General features: G+C 39.9%; 1 protein-coding gene across 2 annotated transcripts in view; it reads right to left on the bottom strand.

Moving 5' to 3' along the window:
- Positions 1-1,633: 1,633 nt before the first annotated feature.
- The window catches only part of Glipr1l2 (GLIPR1 like 2), a 26,691-nt gene continuing 8,913 nt past the window's right edge, over positions 1,634-19,411 (bottom strand). Inside the window, exons 2-6 of one of the 2 annotated variants that reach the window (XM_021174728.1) lie at positions 18,779-19,030; positions 14,805-14,908; positions 13,424-13,509; positions 2,772-2,798; positions 1,634-2,675 (exon numbers count right to left, since the gene is read on the bottom strand). In XM_021174728.1, coding sequence (XP_021030387.1) covers positions 2,398-2,675; positions 2,772-2,798; positions 13,424-13,509; positions 14,805-14,908; positions 18,779-19,030 — 747 coding nt within the window. In that variant the 3' untranslated portion in view covers positions 1,634-2,397. Of the gene's footprint in view, positions 2,676-2,771; positions 2,799-13,398; positions 13,510-14,804; positions 14,909-18,778; positions 19,031-19,411 lie in introns of both variants that reach the window. The other variant, XM_021174729.1, reaches the window with a different exon arrangement.

The following is a 19,411-nucleotide window of genomic DNA, read 5'->3' on the forward strand; positions in this document are numbered from 1 at the left end:
AAGCGTTCATGCCACCACCGTGATATTTGACACATGTTGCATGGCACGTTCATTGTGACCTATCCGAGACCCAGAGCTGAACAGGACTTTCTGCCTTAAATCTCCGCAGAGTTCTCAGTCCAAGTTCTGCCATTCCAGGAGCTAGGGATACTCTTGAACATGTGAAGGCGCAGTCCACTGCAAACTTTCCCCCGTTATCCCTGGGTTATCCCGTGTGTCTTTCCGAACCATACTTGTAACAGCACCAGCAACACCTTGTCTTCAGCATCAAGTGTGGTTTAAGCCCCCATCTGTTTCTTAACCGAGTCTCCAGTAAAACGCTCAGGGTTTAGTGCTCTGCTACCCACACGTAAGAAGGCGTTCATATTGAGGCTGGGCATAACATGATGTAAAGTCCTGTACTACCCCAGAATGAGGCGTGAGGGTCTGAACACAATCCTCGGTGGAGCACTTTAAGGTCCATTGATCCCTAGAAACATCAGTTTATCAACCAAGTTGAAAGTGACAGACAGCCTTGGTCCCCTCTGCAGGGCTAGAAAGGTTCTCATCCTGAGAGACCTTCCTTAGCAGGGGGGTGAGGTGAGAATGACCTCCACCCATTGGTCACCTGTTCCACTCTTAGACTGAATTGCTGGTCTGGCCTTAAAGCCCTCCACAGGCTGACCAAGTGTTTAGTCGCTCATCAGTTTTGCCCTTAGGGACTCTGGCTAGGCGCAAGTTCAGCCACATCTGTATTTGGAAAATGTGGAAAGGAACTTTGCCTGGCTTCCTCTCCTCTCATTGCTCCTCCGGCTCCAGCACCTGGTGCATTGCATTTTACATGCTGAGGCAAAATGGTTGGATTGGCCTGCTTCACACAAGTCCCTGTAGCTGACTGCCACCAGTGGTCTCTACCAGTCTCACAGTTCTGGTTTAATCAATTTCTTTCTTGGGTTTCCTGTAAATACAATCCTGCCCAGGCCTGTGACTTGGTCATCATATACTGCTTCCTGACACCCAGTTCCTTGAGTAGTACCCACCGCTTCTACTGTTCCTTGTCCTTGACCTACAGAAGGTCCTCAGCTATGATAATTGGGAGGCACTAATGGCTTGTGTGAGCCAGTCTATCAGGGACTGATTGCTCCAAGACTGCCTTAGATTTCAAAGGCTTTGTCTCAAGATGTCCTGTTTAATATCGCTTTGCTTTTCTGCTTCCACAGCGTTTGAACTGACCCCATTTGCTCACCTGTATCACAATGCAAGTGGCAAGGGGCCCCTTCACTGCTTGTTTGAAACGTCAGAGACTAAGGTCAGATGTCTCGTAGAAAACAATAATGGCTTTGCAGAATGGTTCTGAGTGCTAATAATTGTGCGGATTATTTCAGGATGCTATCAAGTAGAATACAAATACATGGATAATAACAACTGATACAAGCACTGTAGAGAACCATCTCTACATGTTATGTTTGGGGGTAACTGCCATTTGTCTGACTGTAGAGCAAGCTTTTAATGTGATGCTAGTCATAGAAAAATGATTAGACTTTATAAGAACAGATTTGAGACCATTTTGTGTATTTTGCCAGGCTAACATTTTATTCAATGAATTGATCAATATTACTATTCATATGTCAACTTATTTTTGCCCACAAAAAATTCTACTGTACATACTGAGTAACGTGAAATCTACTTTATTATATAAATGTAGAAGCAGCTATATTGCTTACTTACAATGAGTGATTGTTTTTCATTTCTTGGGCCTACTTGACAAATATTAGAGAAATTCTGATGAATTTACATTTATAAATCTTCTGACACAAGGGAATAGTATTGAGTAAACTATTTTACAAGTATACATAAAATATAAAAAAAAACATTTGATGTTTTGATACCACATGTAAAATACAACCACTACCAACAACTATAATAGTAATAATAAAAATGAGCTAATATTTATCAAATGGCTATTCTAAACTCAGAGTGGTCCTTAGTGTCTTATATGGACAATTTCATTTAACTTAATACTTCAGATACTTTTAAACTCATATAAAAAAACTCTACACAGAGATAGAAATATGAATTATTTCTTGTTTTTATCAGATACCATAATAAAATTTTAAGGCATCCTTTTGCTGTTGTTGCTGCTCCTATTATCCATTCCCTGTGTTTTTAAGAGCTTAATATTTTCTGTACAATGCAAGCCTTGCATTCACACTGTTTTTATTTTCCAATGTAAATTTATTAAATAAGTATAGAAAATGAATGAAAAATAGAATTGAGGTTTGCATATGTTGTTCTTAAAGTTCAGCATTCTACTTTTCAACATTTTGGGATTTTTTTTTTCCCTGTTGGCCTTTGTCTTCTATTGAGTTATCTTCTTCCTGCATCTCTTCCTCTCCTTCCTCTGGGGTTATCTTCTTCCTATTGTTCATCTTCTTCCAGCATCTCTTCCTCTTTCTTTTCCTCTCCCTCTCCCTCTCTCTCCTCCATCACTATTTCTTCCTCAGTTTTCCCTTCCTCCACTGCTGAAATTATCGTTGGAGTTTCCATTAAGATAACTGGAAACCTAGACTGTACTATCAGAACGACGATGACACATAGCAGCAAAGATGCCATTCTCAGGAAGAGGATAAATATGCACATTGGATTACACACGACTGGGCGGGGCTTTTCCCAAGGTGGGTACCAGAACTGGTAGTCTGTTAAAAAAAAAAAAAAGAGAGGCAAATGAAGAAAGCTAGATTTCATGTGACACTGTTAATTTTTTTTAGAAAATAAAAGATAGTAATACATACATGTAGCTTCATCACGAACTGTGTTACCTAGAAAGAAAGATAAAGACTATAAATACATATTTTTTTCTACTTCTATAAAAATTTTCCCAATAGTAGTACCACCATTTCTTTATGTTTGCAAAATCTAAGGCAGCAGTTCTCAACCTGTGGGTTGTGACCCTTTTGAAGTCACATATCAGATATCCTACATATCATATGATTCATAACAGCAGCAAAATTACAGTTATGAAGTAGCAATGAAATAATTTTATGGCTTGGTATTACCACAACATGAGGAATTGTATTAAAGAGTCAAAGCATGAGGAAGGCTGAGAACCATTGCTCTAAGGTTATCATAGTCTTTGATGTCTGCTCCAGCTAGTAGCCACACATAAATACAACTAAATAGAAGTCAGTCTGGTTGGCTAGAGAAACGCAGAACTAAGCAGATATGGATTCTAGTGCTGTTGGTGTCTCAGAAGTACTCAGCTTTTGAGCCACTCAGCTGAGGAACTTCTACGCTCTTGAGGTCCTTCCCACACTAACCATGTACAGCACTGCAGCTCTCCCATCTCTCTCCACAGTGCTACCCCAAAATTAATGTGAACTTACTAATTTCTCTTGTGATTCTTATGTTTCATGGTGGTCCATTTTCATTTCTGAGACAGCCAGCTTAAGTCTACCACCTGGGCTTCATTGATTTTTAGTTATTTTTTTTTCCAATGTCATAATTACATTTGAAAGGAGACAAACTCCTTCTCATCTGCTCAATTGGGTGGAGAGGGTCAATCATCTTATTTTCCTTTTATTGAAAATAGATTCTTTTCTCACACAATGCACCTGGTTTTCAGTTTTCCCTGTCTCTGCTCCTCCCAGTCCCTCCCACCTGAACCCCTTCCTAACCAATCATTCTTGACTTCCACTTGAGGACACAGGGTTGATGGGGGCTTTGTCTGGCATTGATATTATCTCTAAGGTGTTATGTAGAATTTATCTTTGAGGGTCCTTGGATATGAACTGAACTCTGCTGTACCTTTGATGTATTTTAACATTTTGTTACTGGTCCTTTATATTTTACGTGGCGACTCCTATATTAGAACATGTTTTAAAAAAGAATTCTTGACTATGTGGTGTGTAGGTTCTCTTCCTGATGCATGTGTATTTATTGGTCCTTAAGTAGAAGCAAGAATGTCACAAGGCATGCTTTCTTGGCACATTTCTCCACTTGTTACCAGGAGTTTTTCTTTATTACATTCTTGTTTTATATTTGTATTTTATTAACTATTTAAACAAATTTTGATTTGTTTATAAATATATCATCTGCTTTTGTAGGAAAGATTTGAGTTATTGTGTGCGTGTGTTTATATGTGATACTTGTGTATGCACGCATGCAGATGCCTGTGGAGGCTGGAAGGTATTCTATCTCATGAGCTACCTGACCACTGAGCTCTCCAGCCTGTACAGGGTTTCTCTGTTTAACAGTTCTAGCTGTACTTAAACTCACTTTGTAGGCCAGGATGGACTCAAATTCACAGAGATCCACCTGTCTCTGCCTCCTGAGTGCTGGAACTAAAAGTATGTATCACATCTGGGTTAATTATGTCATTTATTATTATTTTATTTATTTACATTCTCAATGTTGTTCCCCTTCCTGGTCCCTTCCCCATGAGTTCTTCACTCCACCCTCCCTCCCCTTTGCTTCTGAGAGGGTGCTCCCCACCTCACCCAGATACCTGCTAGCACCCCCTTCCCTGGGGCATCAAGTTTCTACAGGATTAAGTGCTTCCTTCCCCACTGAGGCCAGACAAGGTGTCCAATGCTCCATATGTAGTAGGGGCCACAGACCAGCCCACATGTGCTCTGTGGTTGGTGGCATGGCCTCTGGGAGCTCTGAGGGGGTCTGAATTAGTTGTCCCATGGTAGCCTGTTAAGGATCTGCATCTGTCTCAGTCAGCTGCTGGTACAGCCACTCAACGGACAGCCATGCTAGGCTCTTGTCTGCAGGCACAACATGGTGTCAGTAACAGTGTCAGGGTTTGGTGCCTGCACATGGGATGGATCTCAAATTGGGCCAGTATCTTGATTGCCTTTTCTTCAGTCTCTGCTCCATTTTTGTCCCCGAATTTCCTATAAACAGGAACAATTCTGGGTCAAGAACTTGGAAGATGAGTGTGTGACCCCATGCCTAAGCTGGGGACCGTGTCTATCTATTGGAGGTGGTCTCTTTATGTTCCATCTCCCCACTATTGGGCATTTCGGCTAAAGTCATTCTCACTGGGTCCTGGGAACCTCTCACATTCCTAGTGTCTGGAAATTCTTAGAGGTTTCCCCTGTCCCCTATCCCCCACTGCTACCTTTTTCTATGCATTCTCCTGACCCTCTGGGCTTCTCTCTCCTGTCTCCCTCCCATACCTAATCCTGCCTCACTTTTCCCCTCCCCCTTCCCCTCTCCCATCCAGGTTCCCTCCCTTCCTCTGCCTTTGGTGATTATTTTGTTCCCCCTTCTAAATGGGATTGAAGTATCCACACTTGGGCCTTCCTTCTTATTAAGCTTCATATGGTCTGTGAAGTGTATCATGGGTATTCTGAACTTTTTGGCTATTATCTACTTATCAGTGAGCACATAGCATGTTTGGGGGCTGTGTTACCTCACTCAGGATGATATTTTCTAGTTCCATCCATTTGCCTACAAAACTCATGATGTTCTCATCTTTAATATCTGAGTAGTACTCCATTGCATAAATGAACCACAGTTTCTGTATCCTTTCTTCATTTGAGGGACATCTGCGTTGTTTCCAGCTTTTGGCTATTACAAATAAGGATGCTATGAACATAGTGGAGTGGAGTCCTTGTGGTAGAGCATCTTTTGGGTATATGCCCAGGAGTTGTATAGCTGGGTCTTCAAGTAGAACTATTTCCAATTTCTGAGGAACCTCCAGACTGATTTCCAGAGTGGTTTTACCAGCTTGTAGTCCCACCAGCAATGGAGGAGTGTTCCTCTTTCTCTGCATCCTTACCAGGATCTGCTGTCACCTAAATTTTTGATCTTAGCCATTCTGATTTTTGTGAGATGAAATCTCCTGGTAGTTTTGATTTGCATTTCCCTGATGACTGCGGATGTTGAACATTGTTTTTAAGTGTTTCTTAGCCATTCAAGATTCCTCAGTTGAGAATTTTCTGTTTAGCCCAGTACCCCATTTTTAAATTGGGTTGTTTGGTTTTCTGGAGTCTAATTTCTTGAGTTCTTTGTATATTTTAGATATTAGCCCTCTATGGGATGTAGGGCTAGTGAAGGTCTTCTCCCAATCTGTAGGTTGCTGTTTTGTCATATTGACAGTGTCCTTTGCCTAAAAGAAACTTTCCAGTTTCATGAGGTCTCATTTGTCAATTGTTGATCTTAGAGCTTGAGCCACTGGTGATTTGTTCGGGAATCTTCCCCCTGTGCCAATGCATTGGTGGCTCTTTCCCACCATCTCTTCATTAGAGTCAGTGTATCTGGTTTTATGTGGAGGTCCTTGATCTACCTGGACTTGAGCTTTGTACAAGGTGATAAATATGGATCAATTTGCATTCTTCTACATACAGACCACCAGTTAGACCAGCACAATTTGTGGAAGATGCTTTCTTTTTTTCCACTGAATGATTTTGGCTTCTTTGTCAAAGACCAAGTGTCCATAGGTGTGTGGGTTTATTTCTGGGTCTTCAGATGATCGATCTGTCTGTCTCTGTACAAATAGCATGCAGGTTTTATCACTATTGCTTTGTAGTACAGCTTGAGGTCAGGGATTGTGATTCCCCCAGAACTTCTTTTATTGTTGAGAATTGTTTTGACTATCCTGGGTTTTTTGTTATTCCATATGAAGTTGAGAATTGTTCTTTACATGTCTGTGAAGAATTAAGTTGTACTTTTAATGGGGATTGCATTGAATCTGTAGATTGCTTTTGGCAAGATTGACATTTTTACTATACTAATCCTACCAATCTATGAGCATGGAAGATCTTTCCATTTTCTGATGTCTTCTTCAATTTCTTTCTTGAGATACTTGGCATTCTTGTCATACAGATATTTCACTTGCTTGGTTAGAGTCACACCAAAGTATTTTCTATTATTTGTGACTATTGTGAAGGGTATCATTTCCTTAAGTTCCTTCTTGGCCTGTTTATCCTTTAAGCTTCCTATAAAATAAAGCTACTGATTTGTTTGAGTAAATTTTATATCCAGTCACTTTGCTGAAGTTGTTTATCAGCTATAGAAGTTCTCTGGTAGAATTTTTTTGGGGGTTGCTTATGTCTACTATCATAGCATCTCTAATAGTGATACCTTAACTTCTTCCTTGCCAATTTGTATCCCTTTGACCTCCTTTTGCTGTCTAGTTGCTCCAGCTAGAACTTTGAACACTGTATTGGATAAATACGGAAAGAGTGGGCAGCCTTCTCTTGTCCCTGATTTTAGTGGGACTGCTTCAAGTTTTTCTCCATTAAGTTTGATGTTGGCTGCTAGTTTGCTGTTTAAGCTTCATGTTTAGGTATGTGCTTTGAATTCCTGATTTCTCCAAGACTTTTAACAAAAGGGATGTTGTAGTAGTTTGCCAAAGGCCTTTTCAGCATCTAATGATATGATCATTTTTTTTCTTTCAGGTTTTTTGTTTGTTTGTTTTTTGTTTTTTTCAAGATAGGGTTTCTCTGTATAGCTCTGGCTGTCCTGGAACTCACTTTGTAGACCAGGCTGGCCTCGAACTCAGAAATCCCCCTGCCTCTGCCTCCCAAGTGCTGGGATGAAAGGCGTGTGCCACCACCGCCCAGCTCAGTTTGTTTATGAACAAAAGTTTTCACAAAGAAACACATTTTCATGGTGAAAACTTCTGTTCATAAACAAACTGAACAGAAGTTTTCACCATGAAAATGTGTTTCTTTGGTTTTGAGATTTGTAAATACAGATAGAGGATGTGGGAAATGACTCCTTGCTCTAAAGAAGAGGAAATTTATTTATTCTCCTTTTGTGTTTTCAACATTTTTTAAAGATAAAGGGGGAGTCAACCTTAATCACTATTTAGAAACTGAACTTCCAGTTCTCGTTCTGGTAGAAACATGTTCTAACTTTTCTTTCCCATCATTGAATAAAACTATACATCTAGGACAGAATTCATGGGCCAGCAATCTGATAGCTCTGATGAACAACTCTCTGAAGGCAGATTGCAAGAGAACACCAGGATTCAAAGTGCCAATGAACTGGTGGTGGTGTGCTGTCAGCTTTCACATCTCATGTACTTCCCCCCCTGAAATTCAACACTGCCTCTGAGTCTGTGGACTCTGTGGTACAGGCAGATCCCTGGAGAGTACTTTGGCTTTGACTGAAGAATCTCAGTATTCAATGAATGTAGAAAAATTACCATGTAGTTTTACCTTGATGTGGATAGCCCTGGAGCTAATTAAATTTTATGTTAATTCTGTTCTCCCGGGAGTGGTTTCAGAGAACAAGGAATGAGTCAGCACTCAGGTGACTTCCTGTAAACCTACTTCCCACCTTAATTTGTAAAATAAAGGAGAGCTGATGATTGGGCAGATAAAAGGAAGGGTGGAGCAGAAGGTGAGAGAGAGAAGTAGGAGAAAATGGAAGAGGGAGTGAATGCAAAGGAGGAGGCAGAAGAAGAAAAGTGGAGCAGAAGCACAAGGCCTGGAGAAATTGCAAGTTCTAAGGGGTCTCATAAGCTGTGGAAGATGGCAGTGTAGCCGTAGATTTATCCAGTCTAGGCACACAGCATGTATTCCTATTAACTGTGTTGTGTTTTCATTGCTGGGACATTATGTGGGAGGAGGCTTTTCTCCATTCAGTTATGCCCTAGCTTTCCCGAACAGCCTGGGAGCAGCAGAGAGGCAATGAGAATAGTCAAGCCAATCCTTGGAGGAGGAGACTTTTCTTCACAAGATTGACTTCTAGCTTCAAGCATTTAGGCCAATCCCCTCTGTTTTCTTCGTGAGCAGATCTATTTGCTTGCTGCTTTGACCTCAAATGTGATTCAAACATAAATGAGGATTCTATAACTGGAAGGTACCAGATAGACTTCAAAGAGGTATGTACTTGGAAGAAAACAGGAAGAGAGTTTATAAATTTTGGTGGATGTGGTGGCATAGACCAGTCCTTGGAAAATGGACATCTAAGCCATAGTGGGAGATCCTGTGATAAACAAATATACAAACAAAATAAAAGGCAATTAAAAAAAAAACAACAACAACAACACCTCAACTGTGTTTGTGACTTTGGGGCATATAAATTTGTTACTGATCTAATACCAAATAGAATGTTAAAGATGTTGAGAACTCAGCTAATGTATAAAGAGTTTCCCATTGGTCTTTTATTGACTAGGTCTGTACTTTGGTGATAGATTTGAAGAGCATTATAAAGACAGAAATTGAGCCTCAGAATAACAGTTCACAGAAGAAACCAGTTTGGAAATTCTGACCTGGACCTAATCAGGGCATGCTTCCACAAGAGCCACAGACTAAGAAAACTCCCAATTCCAGGCCTAAGAAGTTCTCTTATGAGTTCTTTCTTCTGTGGAGTCCAAGAGATTTCCAAAATATTATAGACTATTGCTGTTGCCATTGCTTGTATTCCAGCAGTTGAAGGCACCTCCTATTGCCAAAGACACCATGATTCTCAGGCACAAGATCCAGAGGGCCCAAGCTGCTTCTAACATGAAAGCATCCTTCCTGAGGTCTAGCTTTCAAGGTACCAGAAGGCACCAGCAGTAGAGCAAGGGAGGGACGCCACCAACAGTTCTACCCAGAGATGATACCCATGAACTACAACAATGACTAGCATGGCAAAATAACCCTGATGACCAACAGTGTCATTAATACCTTGAGCAAGACAAAAAAAATGATGTCTGCTGTGAGATTTCATTTAGAAATTTCAAGGAAGCTATACCTATGAAGTCTCAACAACAGAACCATCTTAAACAAGACCTGGACAAGGATGACACCAAACATGTGACATGGAGGGGAGAAAATTACAGGGCTCCAACACTAGACAAAGAACTACATGTGATTAAGGAACAGGGAGGGCAGGAGAAAATGGTGCTCTTTGGAGAAAATTCTCCTCAAATATCTTCATCATATATCAAGTGATCAGTCCTAAAATCATATATATACAAGTAACACATAGACTGAGCAGATTGTATTTATGTATTTAGGAACACACAAAATTTATAAAACAATTAAGGAAAAAGAGATCAGGGACCTTGGATTTAAGAAGGGCAGGGTGTGCAGCATGGGAGGGACTTGAGGGAGATAAGGAAAATGATGTAATTATATTTTAATTTCCATCAAATTTAAACAAAGAACAAATGCTTTATAATTAAATATTCCAAGTCCTAGGCTATCATTCATCCACAAAATTTTCAACCCAAATGAGAAAAAAGTACATAATAATCACCAATGACAAGATTAAACGGATATTGGAATTATTAGGAAACACCCTTGAAAGGAAATATAAGGCAGAATGTATCGGCTGATAAATAGAAAACATATCTTACAAAGGAACCATATGGAAATTTTAAGAGTTGAGGAGTACAAAACCACAATGCTAATGTATCACAAACTAGAGATGACAGCATAATCATGAATTGGGAGGGTGATTAACAGAAATGACCCAAGATCTCTAAAGAGGAAAAACTCAAATGGCAAAAAAGTCTTAAGAGCATCAAGGAGCCAACTGGGGAATAACAACACCTCCTCCATGTATGTCACACAAAATTCCAGAAGGAGACCTAGTGAAGCGATATGGAAAAAATAACGGAAAGGAAGGACCATGGCTTAAGACTTTCTATGTACACATAAATTATAGGCTAAAGCAGTTGACTGTACAACTCATAGAATAAACTAAAAGCAACCCACATTCAGAACATTATAACCAAACTGCTGGGGCTTAGGACAAAAATCTCCCTTATAAAGAAACTGTTGGAGACCATACCGTGAGCAAAAGCCTTTCATAGTCTCCCACCCTGACAAGCCAAATGGCCTTGTGCTAGGAGCGGGTCATCACTCCCTTCTCCCTGTTCCCTTCCTGGCACCCGAAGCAGTAAAAGCTGAATTATAGTCCCCTCTTCCTTATCTCTTCCTGACTCCCATGACATCCAAGGACATGAGTTACATGCTGAGCCCCGCCTGACACCCAAGGCTGTTAAGGAAGATCTGAATTCTGGAGATAAGACACAGAGTGCCCGCCGCCTGGAGTCTGACTTCGGCCCTCATGTCCCCTGATGCCCACTTCTTTGTTCTTTGTTAATTCCCCCTCAACCCTTCCCTATTCCCCTCGATGTATGCTTTAAAAACCCAGTGTTTCTGCCTAATAAATGGAGACCTTGATAGGAATGTTCTACTTGGTCTCCACTCCTCTTTTCTTTCCCATACCATTCTCTCCCAGGTTTGAGGTCTCCCACGGATAACTGAGTCCGGCTGGACAGGACAAGAAACACAAATAACTAACTGGATTTCTTATCAGAAACCATAGAGGCCAGAAGGAGGCATTACAGTATTTTTGAAGCAGTAAAATGAATAGACTCCTTCAGAATTCTGTCATCCAGCAGTTGAAATATATATATATATTTTTTTTTAGGAATGAAAAAGCAGAAACAGAGACGTCTCCAGCTGGAGGAACTAGAAGAGAATTGATTGCTAGCGGGTCCATAAGGAATTACTGAGATGACCTCCTCATTTAAGAAACAAATGATGCCAGAAGAAAGACAGAAGATGAGGAATGAAGAGCCAAGAAGATGCAGACACAATAGATGAGCTGTGTAGATATAATATACTCTGTACGTGGGCTATCAGCTCTTCAATCATTTTAAGTATAGTTAAAAAACTCTTCAGTGATGATATTTTCAAGGTATTTGTGGATAATATAAGCCAACTGTGGGTTGGGAGGGAAAGTAAGGTTATCTTTATATCCTAACTGAAGGAGTCAACTACTGAATCTAAATAGAATGAAAGATTAACTATCCATGTAGTTATTACTGAAAAAGGTACTGAAAATTTTAACGCAGAGAAGTACCAGTCATTGTAGATGAGTTGAACAGAAATATTCTTTTTTCTTTTGTTTCGCACAAAAGTAAAATATACTCTGATTTTATTGTTCATGATGTTTACTATTTATATTCCAGCTGCAGTTATAGTTTTGGGTTCTTATATTTGGAGGAAGTAGAAGAAAAATTAATCAGACACACTTTCGAATTTTTTTCTCTGAGTTCTTTAGGAATTACCTCCCCAGGGACAGATGCCATCTAGGAAAGGCAAGCAAGTGAGTTTCCTAGAGATGGCCCACTGTTTTGCATGGCTGTGCACTCTGAAGAGGCACAGCCCAGAGACTTTATCCCAGGATTCCTTCTCCATGCTGATATGCCTTTCCTGACACAATTACATAACCTAATGGTTCCTGGGCATCAGCCCACTCTATTGGGCAAATTTTCTGTTCAACATGAAGATGAACTTTCATGAATTAATGCTCGTTGAATTAATTACTTTATGATATTCCTGATTTGATTCAAATAATTTTAGGAAGAAAGTTTAAGGATACAATTTTAGTTGCTTTGCCAGAAAGATATAAGAAGTTAGAATCAAGAATAGAATGTGCCCCTCCTCATAGGATAGTAAGTAAAGGCTGCATCATAAGAAATACAATGAGCTTCCATAAATTTCACTAAGAAGAGAAACAGACTTGGAACAGATTTGTAATCAAGGAAAAAGCATTTATTCTAGGTCAGGTCCAAGGATGGGGTACAGGTGTGTGCCATGATAAAGCAAGGCCATGTGAAACAGTTGCTTTGAACTTATAATGAGCTTATAGAATGACACACTGCTTTGAACTTAATATCAACATTCTTCTGTAACTCCCCTTTTGTGTAAAGTTTTATCTATGAAGGAGTTTTATAAGAAAATCTTTTGTCTAAGAAGGTATACAAGGGCAGACAGGAGAAATAAAGTGTGGTTGTTGGGCCTCTTCCCCATCCACCAATGTATATATGTATATACGTCCGTCTGTCTGTCTAAGTCTGTCTGTTTAAGTGTATGTACACGTAAACATTTAAAAAGTTTAGATTCTTGCTAGGCATTCTTGCCAGCCCCAGATAATTCTGTTTTGTTCTGTCAGTAGTACTGACTCTGTAAATCACCTAGTGCTGTCATGCACCATCCCCCCACCCCCCCAACCCTCACCCACCCCCCACCCACCCCCGTTGGTTGCTATCTCCATGACCCCAATTGCTAACTCCCTTTACTGCCTGCCTCTGAGGTGTCAAATCTGGTGTTTGACAAGCCAGGAGACTGAGAGCAATAAGAAAAGATTTCTTAAATGCATTACTTTGCTATTTTTATCTTTTTGTGGATACTTTGAAATAATTCGTTTCTTTAAGGAAGTGATTGTGAAACTGACAACTATTCAAAAAGTTACCTGTGAATAACTCTTTCCTTAGTTTGGGATTCTTTTTTTCTTTTTTAAAGGGAGAGCAATGGGGTTAAGGAAAGCAGAGAAGGCACTGCAGTTTGAAACTGGTGACACTGCTTTGATAATATAGTGAGAGCATCTGAGTTGGAGTCAATATTAACAGCACAATAAAGGAGTGTCAACCACTCTAGTTTCTCCCAGTCTTACATCTTACGGATTTATTTCGTCTTACTGCATAGGTAGTCTGTGCATTGGTCTCCAGGGCCACACCGAGAACAAAATTGCCCTGCTTGATAAGGCCTCCTTGTCAGGGCTCCTCTAGAAAAAAAGCAGGAAGTAAGAAAAGAGTCAGGTTTTGTGTTACAGAATGTTATTTAAATTTATGTTAATGATGCTATTAATTTATGTTAATAAAACAATGTTGTCTGCATGCTTAACTTTTTTTTTTTAGATTTAATTTTCAAACGTTGAGAGACTTTATTGTGGGGGGGGGCAGGGATTCCCACCTGGGCCCCACCCATGTTAAATTAGTTTAAGGAGATGATTTAGTTAAGAAAATCATTTATTTTCTTTATCTAGGGGAAAACAACCAGTAAACAATGAGGTTTATCTCGCCGCCATCCTTCCCTCCTTTCTGTTTTTCTTTCCTTCTTTTTTTCTCTTTCCCTTTCGTGGTTTAGTTCCACAGAATACTCTTTGTTCCAAGGTAGTCAAGTCTTTGTTTCTACTTAAGAAGTAGAGTCAAGAGAGCTTCCTATTTGGAAATTATAGCCCTGTTACTAATAGTATTTTACAACTTAGGACTTCCAAAGAGAGTATTTCAGAGATGCGGGCTACTGGGATTGGGGTAGTCACATGCCATAAGCACCAGGTGCTCACGTGGAAAGAAAACAGTCATGTGAGGAGGAAGGGGACAAACTCAAGCTTCTAGTGGGTCGCTCATCTAGCCCTGATGTTAATCCATCCTTGTAGGACTCGTATTAGCCCAAACAACCACCTTGTGTTCAGTTCAAGGTACTTCATGTTATAAGGCAGATGGACGCCTAAACCACTTCTTACTCCACAAGCTTGAGCTTTAAAACTTTTTTTTTTTGGGGGGGGGGGTTGTTGTTGTTGTTGTTGTTGTTGTTGTTGTTGTTGTTTTTCGAGACAGGGTTTCTCTGTATAGCCCTGGCTGTCCTGGAACTCACTTTGTAGACCAAGCTGGCCTCGAACTCAGAAATCCGCCTCCCTCTGCCTCCTGAGTACTGGGATTAAAGGCGGGAGCCACCACTGCCTGGCTAAAACTTTTATTAGTGATATGAGAACATACCATTTTGAAAAATAACAGGAACCTGACAACAGCTCCTTTAGTTATTATAACTGCTAAGCTTCCTTCCTATAGGTGGTAACCATTAAAGAGTTTGTAAGTAAAGCCAATTGAAAGTATGACTTACTTCATATGAAATTTTAAATATTTCATTATGAAGTCTTTTATTAACATTGTATATTTAAAGCTTTCATGGTTAGTAAAGGCTTCAAAAACATATTACAGGTTAGGAAAACTTAAAGCTGAAGTATTCTCATTTTATTTTCATATCTCAGTTAATTTTTATTCCTTTAAGACCACTCACCCTGGTGCATAATTGCATATGAAAAGTGCTGCATGCGTGAAACCTCCAGCCCTTGCACACGAAGTAACAGCACAACCAACTTTGTAGGAACTGTCCCACACAAGCTGAAATAAACACGTCACAGGAAATGTAAGGTTTATTTACAAGGACTTGTGCTGTAAATACTATGTTCCATTCATACAGAAACTTTAAATTCAAAGACTATCAAAAATTGTATTTAGACACTGTTGTGGATTCAGGGAGCATTTCCAGGACTGTATTAATGTAAATATTGTCATAGTATCTTCTTATGGGGAACCGCTGAAGATCACTGATCCAGGACAGGGCTATAAACCAGTGAAGTCATATCTGAAAAGGCAATTTGACGAGGCCTGATTAGATTGGAAAGTTTTAGGTCTTTGGCATGAGGAAAGAATATTAGAGAGAGAGATGAGGAAGACCCTTGTAAACGTGGAAGTTTCTAGTGGAAGGGAGAAAATGGAACAACGGGGTCACAGACAGAACCAAGCAAGATGCAAATGTAATCATCATCAGTGGCTCCCTTCCCTTTTGTAGAGGGAGCTGGGTCACAAAATGAAGTAAAGTAGAGCTTTTCATTAGAGAAGCCCAAAAAGATCCAGCCACACACACACTCAGAGGAGTGGAGGGGGAGGGGGAAGGGAGGGGGAAGCTGAAGTGGACTGTGGGAAGGATGATGACTGGAAGGGGGGCAATGCATGGGATGTAAAGTGAGTAAATTAAAAAAATTAAATTTAAAAATAAAGATGAAGAAGAGATCTGCTACATATAGACAAATTAATTAATTATTAATTAAAACAAAACCACCTTGAATTAGAGGGGTTTAAAAAAAAAGTACCACAGTAATGAAAGGCATTCCAGAAATTCTGTTTGATATGAATATTGGTAAAATATCAAGTAATGAAAAAGTTCTTTTGGTTCATGACCTGTGGGGAAGGGAGCCATTTCTGTCTCCTACTCAATTCTTAACAAACTTTAGTTGTTTTAAAATTTCCATTCTTAAAGAAATAATAGTACTATGTTAAAGAATAGAGACAGAAATCTGGCCAGCTGGTGGTGGTACACAACTTTAATCCCAGCACAGGCAGACAGATCTCTGTGAGTTTGAGGCCAGCCTGATCTGTAGAGTTCCAGGACAGCCAGGGATATACAGAGAAAGATACTCTGTTTCAAACAAACAAAGAAAAAAAGAAAATCGAAACAACAACAATATAAAGAACAAACAAACAAACAAAAATGCCTCCAAAACAACAATGACAAAATCTGAGGGTAGACCACTTGTCTAGTAATGTGTGCGGCCTGGGACCAACTCCAACCACTGCAAAAATAAAAAATAAGATAACAAAATATAAGAGTGGAAGTAAAGTCTAGCAGGTCCAATATTGGGAACAAGAATGTCTTGGTGGCTAGAATTACAGGGCAGAAAGCAACATCCTATCAGGAGGGGAGAAAGGTAGAGTAAGGAGGCTCTCCTTCCTATCTGAAGGAAGGAAAAACTGATAAAACAAAACAAAACAAAACAACAACAACAAAAAACCCTGATCCTCTTTGAAGAATCCATTTGCTAGAAAGCAAAGAGTAGAGTAAAAAACATGAAGAAACTTCAAATTATGTTTTACATGAAATACAATATAAGGTGACTGAGAAAATCATGTTATATTTCCAGTAAATTCAACTTCATTCCAGAAGTCTTTGATTTCTGACATAAATGTTCACAGAAGAAAACTAATAGGGTTGTGTTGTTTTGAGACTGGGTGGGTAAAAGGGCAAGGCCTGCTGTTCTTGGTGGAGTTTGAGCTCTTTATAGTTCTGTGTGGAACACTAAAGGTAAGTATGGAAAATGAATGGTGGCTGGGAATTCCTGGAGGGTGAGGGGAGCCCTGAAGTTGTGGAAACAACACTGGAAGTCAGCCTGGAAGCCCCATTGTCTGTCTGCTGATCTGTGGGGTGTTGGGATGCAAGTCACTTTCTTTAAAAGTCTTCCTTCCATTCCTCAGTCAAGGGACATCTGGGTTCTTTTCAGCTCCTGGCTATTATAAATGAGGCTGCTATGAACATACTGGAGCATGTGCCCTCATTACATGTTGGAGCATTTTCTGGGTATATAATATACCCAGGAGTGGTATAGCTGGGTCCTCAGGTAGTAATATGTCCAATTATCTGAGGAACCACCAAACTGACTTCCAGGGTGGTTGTACCAGCTTGCAATCCCACCAGCAATGGTGGAGTGTCCTTCTTTCTTTATATACTTGCCAGCATCTGCTGTCACCTGAGCTTTTTACTTAGCCACTCTGACTGGTGTGAGGTAGAATCTCAGGGTTGTTTTGATTTGCATTTCCCTGATGACTAAGGTTGTTGAACATTTCCTTAGGTGCTTCTTAGCCATTCAGTATTCCTCAGTTGAGAATAGCCCATTTTTAATAGGGTTATTTGGTTCTCTGGAGTCTAACTTCTTGAGTTCTTTGTATATATTGGATATTATCCCCCTATTGGAGGTACGGTTGGTAAAAATCCTTTCCCAATTTGTTGATTGCTGTTTTTTCCTATTGACAGTGTCCTTTGCCTTACAGAAGCTTTGCAATTTTATGAGGTTCCATTTGTCAATTCTTGATCTTACAGAATAAGCTATTAGTGTTTTTCTGTTCACGAAAATTTCCCCTGTGCCCATGTGCTCAAGGTTCTTTCCCACTTTCTCTTCTATTAGTTTCAGTGTATCTGGTTTTATGTGGAGGGCCTTTCCACTTCGACTTGAGCTTTGTACAGGAGATACTAATGGATCAATTTGCATTCTTCTATAGGTCCTTCAACAGAGGAATGGATACAAAAAATGTGGTACATTTACACAATGAAGTACTACTCAGCTATTAAAAACAATGAATTCATGAAATTCTTAGGAAAATGGATGCAACAAGAAAATATCATGCTGAGTGAGGTAACCCAATCACAAAAATGACACATGGTATACACTCAATGAAAAGTGGATATTAGCCCAGGAGTTTGGAATACCCAAGAAACATTCACAGACCACATGAAGCTCAAGAAGGAAGACCCAAAGTGTGGATACTTCGATCCTTGTTAGAAGGGGGAAAAAACATCCATGGAAAGAATTACAGAGACAAAGTGTGGAGCAGAAACTGAAGGAAAGGCCATCCAGAGACTGTCCCACCTGGGGATCCATCCCATATACAGTTACCCAACCCAGACACTATTGTGGATGCCAACAAGTGCTTGCTGACAGAAGTCTGAAATAGCTGTCTCTGGAGAGGCTCTGACAGTGCCTGACAAATACAGAAGTGGATGCTCACAGCCATTCATTGGACTGAGCATAGGCTACCCAATGGAGAAGCTACAGAAAGGACCCAATGAGCTGAACGAGCTTGCAGCCCCATAGGAGGAACAACAGTATGAACCAGCAAGTACCCTCAGAGCTCCCAGGGACCAAACCACCAACCAAAGAGTACGCATGGTTCTAGTTGCATATATAGAAGAGGATGGCCTTGTAGGACATCAATGAGAAGAGAGGCCCTTGGTCCTGCAAAGGCTCGATTCCCCAGTGTAGGGAAATGCCATGACAGGAAAGTGGGAGTGGGTGGATTAGTGAATAGGGGGAATGGAAATGGGATGGGGGTTTTCGGAGGGGAAATGAGGAAAGGGGATAAAATTTGAAATGTAAATGAAGAAAATATCTAATAAAAAAAAAAGCCTTCCTTCCATCTCTACTGTGCACTAGTTTCTGAACAATCTCCTTGGTCTTGAAGTATGCAGACAATGGCTATTCTTATATGATTCACATAATGGATAGAGTGGTGGTGGGCTTTTAAAGACACAGACAGGATTAAAATTTTTATCATGTAGAGGGAATCATTTCATCACTCGAGCTTGTAAATTTGAAACAGAAAAGTAGGTGAAGCGGTTGAGAAGCCTACTGATTTAATCACAATGTACAAATCAGTTACCTGAATGTAATGCGAACAGTCCTGGTCCTCAAGACAAGTGTCATTTAAGTAACTGTAGCTCTTCCTCTCCTCATTCCAACTTCTGATGGCAGTGGTTACAGTAAAGTCGTCTACAGGACCAACCCACATGTTTTCGCCAATTTCAGTAAATACTGGATGGGATTCATGGAGTTTATCTAGATGAGTATTACGGCTATACATACATTTTTTCCCCCATGCTCTGGCAGTACGCGATAAAGCTACATCCCAAGTCTGAAAGGAAACACACGCAAAAGCAGAGAAACAAAATAATTAAAAATATGTCGCTTTAATGCTCTAGTTTATTTTCTTGGCATTTATTCCCTTAGGGAGAACTAGACCAACTTTGTATTATTTATGTGGTTTTTTTTTTTTTTTCCTGGGCAGTATTTGTAGGAAGAAACAAACAAACTTGTTTTCTAATTATCAATAAAAAGATGACTGCTTCCTAAAACAGAAGGTTATTAGTATGTCTGTAATCGAAATAGTCAAGTGAAAGATTAAACTAATTATTCTAATATCTTTCATATAACCTTTTCAGGATAATATAATAAGCTTACATACAGTTTGATCAGAATACACACTTTTCATGTTCTGTCTTTTGTGCCTAGTAAA

This window comes from Mus caroli, chromosome 10, assembly GCF_900094665.2.
Source record: "Mus caroli chromosome 10, CAROLI_EIJ_v1.1, whole genome shotgun sequence".
In the NCBI taxonomy this organism is placed as follows: Eukaryota; Metazoa; Chordata; class Mammalia; order Rodentia; family Muridae; genus Mus; species Mus caroli.